At 47.5% G+C, this 9905-nt stretch overlaps 1 protein-coding gene across 1 annotated transcript in view; it reads right to left on the reverse strand.

The window, feature by feature from the left end:
- Window positions 1–1040, reverse strand: part of LRRC31 (leucine rich repeat containing 31) — an 85418-nt gene extending 84378 nt beyond the window's left edge. Inside the window, exon 1 of the mRNA XM_063919599.1 lies at window positions 703–1040. Within this exon, the coding sequence (XP_063775669.1) occupies window positions 703–715 (13 nt within the window). The 5' untranslated portion in view covers window positions 716–1040. The remainder of the gene's footprint in view (window positions 1–702) is intronic.
- Window positions 1041–9905: the final 8865 nt, after the last annotated feature.

The raw sequence follows: 9905 nt of genomic DNA on the forward strand, positions 1-9905 counted from the left end.
TTCTTGTGTTGACATGCTGAATGGCCATATTATGACTGCACACCATTGCTTTATATTAACGGTCATTAGCTTAGTTAAACACAATTGTCTATCATTGTCACTTTATAATGTATTTATTTTGGATCTATGACCCATATTTATATCAGCAGCTGAGCTTGTGTGGTCTTTCTGTATATACTTAGTCAGCATGACGACACTCATTTCAGAACTGTGTCAGCGCATGTTTGGCATTTTTACAGTGCACTCAATGCTGGGGCAATTACAGACAACTAGTGTTCAATTCTGCAATAGCCCCATTCAGTTCTGCAATGGCCCCATTGTGAGGGAATATGCTCTGAACAAGTCATTATACGCCTAACATTGCTGATATTGCTCTGAGAAACAACCCAATATTTATACTGAACACCCCACTGCATTATTTATACTTAGAAACATAAGTGCCTCATAAAGTCAAAGTAGCAACAATACAAAGAGATCAAGAAAAATAAATAGAAATAAACCACTTCAATGCTGTCCCTGAACAGATCTGCACCTAGAGGCATGCAAGCAACATACAGCCCTGATGTATCCAGCTCTGTATACACCTTGCCCCGACTGTGCCCACAGTGTACATGTACAGTTCTGCCACTCCTACTTTCATTTCTCAAGATTACACTGGCAGTGTACCTGTTATGAGAAGTAACAGTGTGCATATTAGCATACCTTTACTGTCCATATCTTCCCACCCCTATACAGAGGTTGTGTGGTGAAAGATGTTGGCAACTGCTTGAAAGTCCCCCTTTGTGCTAAGATGCGGAGTCTGTTTCAGCAGTTTCCTGCAGGACTTTCATCCTTTCCAGCAGAAAATGTTAAATCTGAAACTAATCGCCTGCACATTACGCATGTTGCATTCCTTTCCACAACACAGGACGGCAGCAATAAGGCGTGATCGTCAAACAAGCTCCTCTGCTCAGCCTTGTGCACAATACCAGAGCAAGCAGTTCAGCAGTATGGTATGTAACAACCCAGGAAATATGCAGCAGGTGGACTTTGGCTCGCAACTTCCTACTAGGTTTGAGTTACCAAGAAGAATGCTTATAATGATCTTGAGAGGCTGAGTCAGATATTATCTCAGGTTACAGATTGACAAAAGAAAAAAAAATCTACATTGTGTGCTCAATAAAGCCAATTTATAAACAGGTTTTTTATGTTGTATATTTGGAATTGCTTGTAGAATTTGAAAGAAATGTGTACTTACCTAATGTTTTTACTTTTACTTTGCTTGATTAATTTTATTATAAATGTTCCAGCAGTATGTATCATCCCAGGGTCTGTAGCTTGTCTGGTCTCTGTATTGCAAAGGTGAGTGACTCTGCAATGGTCTGACAAGGCGATCTGCTATGACTTCACTGAGCAGGCTGACAAGGATGACCCACCCAAAAAGTACAAGAAGAGACGGCTATAGCTAAGACTAAATAGTTTACTAATGGGACAGAGATAAAATAGTCACACTGTTAAGCTAGTTACACATTGTACAATAATGGGATCGATCAGCCATTATTGTACGAACCCATCAAATCAGCTCCCGGCTTTAGGAGTGCGGCAGAATGTCTTTCGGTACCCATGAGCCGATGTCGTAGAGCAAATGCAGGGTGTACAGACATTGGTGGAAATTTACTAAGATTCCGATTTGATTCGAATTTGCATCTTCATACGAAAATGCAACTCGGAAATTTAAAACACTCAAACCTCGGCAGTGTTGGTGTAATTAGTATTGAGATACACTGTAGTCCACACAAATACGAATCATTAGACCATCGGTCAAGTACGGTGGGTTTTTTTTTACATACTGTATACAACACAGGAATCTACTAAGGATTTGTATTCTCAATCACTGCTGACAAAGGGGGTAATTCAGAGTTGAACGCAGCAGCAAATTTATTAGCAGTTGGGCAAAACCATGTGCACTGCAGCAGGGGCAGATATAACGTGCAGAGAGAGTTAGATTTGGGTGGGTTCATTTGTTTCTGTGCAGGGTAAATACTGGCTGCTTTATTTTTACATTGCAATCTAGACTTCATATTGAATACACCCCACCCAAATCTAACTCTCTCTGCACATGTTATATCTGCCCCCCCGCAGTGCACATGGTTTTGCCCAACTGCCAACAAATTTGCTGCTGCGTTCAACTCTGAATTACCCCCAATAGCCAAACACTGCCGGAAGTGCATGGAATTTGTATAGAATAGAACTTTCAAATAGACCTGCTTTTGGCTGGCGTGTTTGGAGAATCATACACGGATCAGTGCATGCTTCTCTTTTTCAAACCGTAGTAAAGAGTTAAAAATCATTAAAAAAAATTGCGTGGGGTCCCCCCTCCTAAGCATAACCATCAACAAGAGTGACCTCATTCAACCTTGAGATATATATCGCAGACCGCAGGTTCCCACCATAGGCGATAATGGGCATTTCTCTGACGTCCTAGTGGATGCTGGGAACTCCGTAAGGACCATGGGGAATAGACGGGCTCCGCAGGAGACTGGGCACTCTAAAAGAAAGATTAGGTACTATCTGGTGTGCACTGGCTCCTCCCTCTATGCCCCTCCTCCAGACCTCAGTTAGAATCTGTGCCCGGCCAGAGCTGGGTGCTCCTAGTGGGCTCTCCTGAGCTTGCTAGAAAAGAAAGTATTTGTTATGTTTTTTATTTTCAGTGAGATCTGCTGGCAACAGACTCACTGCTACGTGGGACTGAGGGGAGAGAAGCAAACCTACCTGCTTGCAGCTAGCTCGTGCTTCTTAGGCTACTGGACACCATTAGCTCCAGAGGGTTCGAACACAGGGCCTGACCTCGATCGTCCGTTCCCGGAGCCGCGCCGCCGTCCCCCTTGCAGAGCCAGAAGACAGAACAGAAGCGATGAAATCGGCGGCAGAAGACTCCTGTCTTCATTAAGGTAGCGAACAGCACTGCAGTTGTGCGCCATTGCTCCCACAGCACACCACACACTCCGGTCACTGTGTGCAGGGCGCTGGGGGGGAGGGGGCGCCCTGGGCAGCAATTATAATACCTTTTGGCATAAAATACACATAATACAGTCTGTTAACTGTATATGTGTAAAAAAAACCGCCATTAAGTTACAGAAAACGCGGGACAGAAGCCCGCCGCTGAGGGGGCGGGGCCTTCTTCCTCAGCACACCAGCGCCATTTTCCCTTTACAGCTCCGCTGGAAGCAGCTCCCCAGGCTCTCCCCTGCAGTATCCTGATACAAGAAGGGTAAAAAAGAGAGGGGGGGCACATAAATTTAGGCGCAAATAAGATAATTAAGCAGCTATTGGGTAAATCACTTTTTATAGTGTGAATCCCTGTGTTATATAGCGCTGTGGTGTGTGCTGGCATACTCTCTCTCTGTCTCCCCAAAGGACTTTGTGGGGTCCTGTCCTCAGTCTGAGCATTCCCTGTGTGTGTGCGGTGTGTCGGTACGGCTGTGTCGACATGTTTGATGAGGAGGGTTACGTGGAGGCGGAGCAGGGGCAGATAAATGTGGTGTCGCCCCCGACGGGGCCGACACCTGATTGGATGGATATTTGGAAGGTCTTTACCGACAGTGTCAACTCCTTACATAAAAGGTTCGATGACGCAGCAGCCTTGGGACAGCCGGGGTCTCAGCCCGCGCCTGCCCAGGCGACTCAGAAGCCGTCGGGGGCTCATAAACGCCCGCTAGCTCAGATGGTAGACACAGATGTCGACACGGAGTCTGACTCCAGTGTAGATGAGGATGAGACAAATGTACAGTCTACAAAGGCCATCCGATGCATGATTACTGCAATGAAAGATGTATTGCACATTTCTGACATTAACCCGGTTACCACCAAGAGGTGTATTATGTGTGGGGAGAAAAAGCAGCCAGTGACTTTTCCCCCATCTGATGACTTAAATGAATTGTGTGAAGAAGCGTGGAGTTCCCCTGATAAGAAACTAGTGATTTCTAAGAGGTTACTGATGGCGTACCCTTTCCCGCCAACGGATAGGTTACGTTGGGAAACATCCCCTAGGATGGACAAGGCGCTCACACGCTTATCTAAAAGGGTGACACTGCCGTCTCAGGATACGGCCGCCCTAAAGGAGCCTGCGGATAGAAAGCAGGAAGCTATCCTGAAGTCTGTGTATACAAACTCTGGTACTCTACTGAGACCTGCTATTGCTTCAGCCTGGATGTGTAGTGCTGCTGCAGCATGGACTGATACCCTGTCAGACAACATTGATTCCCTCGACAGGGATACTGCTTTGCTAACCCTAGAACATATAAAAGACGTCGTCTTATATATGCGGGATGCCCAGAGGGACATTTGCCTGCTGGCATCTAGAATTAATGCAATGTCCATTTCTGCCAGGAGAGTATTATGGACTCGGCAGTGGACAGGTGATGCTGATTCTAAAAAACATATGGAGGTTTTGCCTTATAAGGGTGAGGAATTGTTTGGGGACGGTCTCTCGGACCTCGTATCCACAGCAACAGCTGGGAAGTCGACTTTTTTGCCTCAGGTTCCCTCACAACCTAAGAAAGCACTGTATTATCAAGTGCAGTCCTTTCGGCCTCAGAAAGGCAAGCGGGTCAGAGAGGCAAGGGTAGAGGATAGAAGCTGCACCAGGCAGCCAGTTCCCAGGAACAAAAATCCTCCCCTGCTTCCACTAAGTCCACCGCATGACGTTGGGGCTCCACGGGCGGAGCCAGGTGCGGTGGGGGCGCGTCTCCGAAACTTCAGCAACCAGTGGGTTCGCTCACAAGTGGATCTATGGGCTGTACAAATTGTATCTCAGGGATACAAGCTGGAGTTCGAGGCGACTCCCCTTCGCCGTTACCTCAAATCTGCCTTGCCAGCTGCTCCCAGGGAAAGGGAGGTAGTACTGGCGGCAATTCACAAGCTGTACCTCCAGCAGGTGATAATCAAGGTCGCCCTCCTTCAACAGGGAAGGGGTTACTATTCCACAATGTTTGTGGTACCGAAACCGGACGGTTCGGTGAGACCCATTGTGAATTTAAAGTCCTTGAACACTTATATAAAGAAATTCAAGTTCAAAATGGAATCGCTCAGAGCGGTCATTGTAAGCCTGGAAGAGGGGGATTTTATGGTGTCGCTGGACATCAAAGATGCTTACTTGCATGTCCCCATTTACCCACCTCACCAGGAGTACCTCAGATTTGTGGTACAGGACTGTCATTACCAATTCCAGACGTTGCCGTTTGGACTGTCCACGGCACCGAGGGTATTTACCAAGGTAATGGCCGAAATGATGATACTCCTTCGAAAGAAGGGAGTTATTATTATCCCGTACTTGGACGATCTCCTCATAAAGGCGAGGTCCAGAGAGCAGTTGTTGGTCAGCGTAGTACTCTCTCAGGAAGTGTTGCAACAGCACAGCTGGATTCTGAATATCCCAAAGTCGCAGCTGATTCCTGCGACGCGTCTGCTTTTCCTGGGCATGATTCTGGACACAGAACAGAAGAAGGTGTTTCTCCCGGTGGAGAAGGCCCAGGAATTGTCATCTCTGGTCAGGGACCTCCTGAAACCAAAACAGGTGTCGGTGCATCACTGCACGCGAGTCCTGGGAAAGATGGTGGCTTCTTACGAAGCAATTCCCTTCGGCAGGTTCCATGCAAGGATCTTTCAGTGGGATCTGTTGGACAAATGGTCCGGATCGCATCTTCAGATGCATCGGTTGATCACCCTGTCCCCAAGGGCCAGGGTGTCTCTGCTGTGGTGGCTGCAGAGTGCTCATCTTCTCGAGGGCCGCAGGTTCGGCATACAGGACTGGGTCCTGGTGACCACGGATGCAAGCCTCCGAGGATGCGGGGCAGTCACGCAGGGAAGAAACTTCCAAGGACAGTGGTCAAGTCTGGAGACTTCACTACACATAAATATACTGGAACTAAGGGCCATTTACAACGCCCTGAGGCAAGCAGAGCCCCTGCTTCAAAACCAACCAGTACTGATTCAGTCAGACAACATCACGGCGGTCGCCCATGTAAACCGCCAGGGCGGCACAAGAAGCAGGATGGCGATGGCAGAAGCCACAAGGATTCTTCGATGGGCGGAGAATCACGTGCTAGCACTGTCAGCAGTGTTCATTCCGGGAGTGGACAACTGGGAAGCAGACTTCCTCAGCAGGCATGACCTCCACCCGGGAGAGTGGGGACTTCATCAAGAAGTCTTCACACAGATTGTAAATCGCTGGGAACTGCCACAGGTGGACATGATGGCGTCCCGCCTCAACAAAAAGCTAAAAAAATATTGCGCCAGGTCAAGGGACCCTCAGGCGATAGCTGTGGACGCACTAATGACACCGTGGGTGTACCAGTCGGTTTATGTGTTCCCTCCTCTTCCTCTCATACCCAAGGTACTGAGGATAGTAAGAAAGAGAGGAGTAAGAACTATAGTCATCGTTCCGGATTGGCCAAGAAGAACTTGGTACCCAGAACTACAAGAAATGATCTCAGAGGACCCATGGCCTCTGCTTCTCAGACAGGACCTGTTACAGCAGGGGCCCTGTCTGTTCCAAGACTTACCGCGGCTGCGTTTGACGGCATGGCGGTTGAACGCCGGATCCTAGCGGAAAAGGGCATTCCGGATGAAGTTATTCCTACGCTGATAAAGGCTAGGAAAGACGTGACAGCAAAACATTATCACCGTATATGGCGAAAATATGTTGCTTGGTATGAGGCCAGGAAGGCCCCTACAGAGGATTTCCAGCTGGGTCGATTCCTGCACTTCCTACAGTCAGGAGTGACTATGGGCCTAAAATTAGGATCCATAAAGGTCCAGATTTCGGCCCTATCTATTTTCTTTCAAAAAGAACTGGCTTCACTGCCTGAAGTTCAGACGTTTGTTAAGGGAGTGCTGCATATTCAGCCCCCTTTTGTGCCTCCAGTGGCACCTTGGGATCTTAACGTTGTGTTGGATTTCCTGAAATCACACTGGTTTGAGCCACTTAAGACCGTGGAGCTAAAGTATCTCACGTGGAAGGTGGTAATGCTGTTGGCCTTGGCTTCAGCTAGGCGTGTGTCAGAATTGGCGGCTTTGTCATGTAAAAGCCCGTATCTGATCTTCCATATGGACAGGGCAGAATTGAAGACTCGTCCCCAATTTCTCCCAAAGGTGGTATCAGCGTTTCATTTGAACCAACCTATTGTGGTGCCTGCGGCTACTCGGGACTTGGAGGCTTCCAAGTTGCTGGACGTAGTCCGGGATTGGAAAATTTATGTTTCCAGGACGGCTGGAGTCAGGAAAACTGACTCGCTATTTATCCTGCATGCACCCAACAAGCTGGGTGCTCCTGCTTCAAAGCAAACTATTGCTCGCTGGATCTGTTGCACGATTCAGCTGGCACATTCTGCGGCTGGACTGCCGCATCCTAAATCAGTAAAAGCCCATTCCACAAGGAAGGTGGGCTCTTCTTGGGCGGCTGCCCGAGGGGTCTCAGCTTTACAGCTTTGCCGAGCTGCTACTTGGTCGGGTTCAAACACATTTGCTAAATTCTACAAGTTTGATACCCTGGCTGAGGAGGACCTTGAGTTTGCTCATTCAGTGCTGCAGAGTCATCCGCACTCTCCCGCCCGTTTGGGAGCTTTGGTATAATTCCCATGGTCCTTACGGAGTTCCCAGCATCCACTAGGACGTCAGAGAAAATAAGAATTTACTCACCGGTAATTCTATTTCTCGTAGTCCGTAGTGGATGCTGGGCGCCCGTCCCAAGTGCGGACTCTCTGCAATACATGTATATAGTTATTGCTTCACTAAAGGGTTAATGTTATGAGCCATCCGTTGAGTGAGGCTCAGTTGTTGTTCATACTGTTAACTGGGTATGGTTATCACAAGTTGTACAGTGTGATTGGTGTGGCTGGTATGAGTCTTACCCTGGATTACAAATCCTTTCCTTGTTGTGTCAGCTCTTCCGGGCACAGTTTCCCTAACTGAGGTCTGGAGGAGGGGCATAGAGGGAGGAGCCAGTGCACACCAGATAGTACCTAATCTTTCTTTTAGAGTGCCCAGTCTCCTGCGGAGCCCGTCTATTCCCCATGGTCCTTACGGAGTTCCCAGCATCCACTACGGACTACGAGAAATAGAATTACCGGTGAGTAAATTCTTATTTTTATTCCTCATTACTTCCTATGCGCTCCGCTTGATTGGCAGTCGGGTAACGCATAGCCAATCAGGAGAGTGCTATGATGTGGCGCTCCCTGATTGGCTGGTGGGTCCCCAAGTGACAGGGTCACGAGGCTGCATTCGTGTACACATGGATCCCCTTCAATTGTGTGGACCGGGTTTTTTTGCTGTTTTTTTTAACCCCTGGATGCCTACGTGGAATGAAGAGGACCAATCTACAGCAGGTTAGGTGAGTATAATTTTTTTATTTACATGTACCCCGTGGATTATACTAGATAAGGAGTCCGAGGGGCTCCGTGGGACATTAGGTAAGTATGTGTGAGTGTGTAAGTGTGCATGTATGTTTAAATAAAATGTTTTTTTTATGGTGTGTGTGTCCTGTGGTTTTTTTTAATATCTATTTTGCTGGTGAATACGGAGATCTTAGTTGCGTATATCTTTTAGCACCTGAGTGACATCACAATCTGATTGAGCAGCTTGCCAATATATGTGCATTGTAGTTAGAGAGGCATGGATGGGTCAGCATTAGGAGGGATTGCTGACTCCAGAGTGCCATTGGAGAAGCTAGGGGTATCTCCAGGTAAGCTGGCTCTCAGATGCTGTAGGAGCCATTATCATGTGGCCTTGCACTGGGCATTCAGACACAGACATATGTGTAATATACTACAGATACTACAGGTACCAGTGGGCCCTTTAATGCCGCACATGCTGGAACTTGTGGTTCTCTAAGTACCAGCATGCGGGGATGCTTGCTGGGACTTGTAGTTCCATGGCAACACACAATATTTGTTTTTACACATTTAATGGCTATCAGCTTGCCATCTACAGCCCACAGATGGCAGGGACAGCCCCGGGCTTCAACCCTTGCCCTTGGTCGCCTGGAGAGGGTCCCCACTCCCCTAGGGTACCTCGGCCAGGTCTGACTAGTTGGGGGGGTAATGCTATGGCCGCAGGGACCCATCCATGCCTCTCTAACTACAGTGCACATATATTGGCAAGCTTAACCCTATATCTGCAGATATACGCAACTAAGATCTCCATATTTTCTGATTATTATGTAGTATTATTTTTCACTCAGTGTGCATTAGGGAAAACAAAATGTTTTTCTCTTACACAGAATTACCCCTCCCTTTTAGCACCTGAGTGACATCACAGTCTGATTGAGCAGCTTGCCAATATATGTGCATTGTACTTAGAGAGGCATTAGGAGGGATTGCTGACTCCAGAGTGCCATTGGAGAAGCTAGGGGTGTCTCCAGATGCTTTAGGAGTCATTATCATGTGGCCTTACACTGGGCATTCAGACACAGACATATGTGTAATTATTTATGGGGTGGGTGTGGGGTGCGGTGGCCCCTATGTCGGTATGGCTGGGTGGCTTCAGGTCGGCACACCCTAACACTTATGATTTTCCCTATCACTTTGTATATATTTTTGTATTATTTTAATCACACTTCACTTACATAGCACTTATGTGCTTCTTATTAACCCTTATTAACGTTCACCTGTGTGCTGACCTGGGGTAGCCGACCTGTGCCGACGTGATGGGGTCCTGCACCCCGGACCCATACCTAGTATTAGGGACCCCCAGTGATGGAGACGCCTTGCTGATCGGCCTGGGGACTTAACCCTATATCTGCATATATACACAACTAAGATCTCCGTATTATCTGATTATTATGTAGTATTATTTTTCACTCAGTGTGCATTAGGGAAAACAAAATGTTTTTTCTTACCTATATAAATATGTTACCCGGCTGTGGCATT

The sequence above is a fragment of the Pseudophryne corroboree genome, chromosome 4 (genome assembly GCF_028390025.1).
Source record: "Pseudophryne corroboree isolate aPseCor3 chromosome 4, aPseCor3.hap2, whole genome shotgun sequence".
Classification (NCBI taxonomy): domain Eukaryota; kingdom Metazoa; phylum Chordata; class Amphibia; order Anura; family Myobatrachidae; genus Pseudophryne; species Pseudophryne corroboree.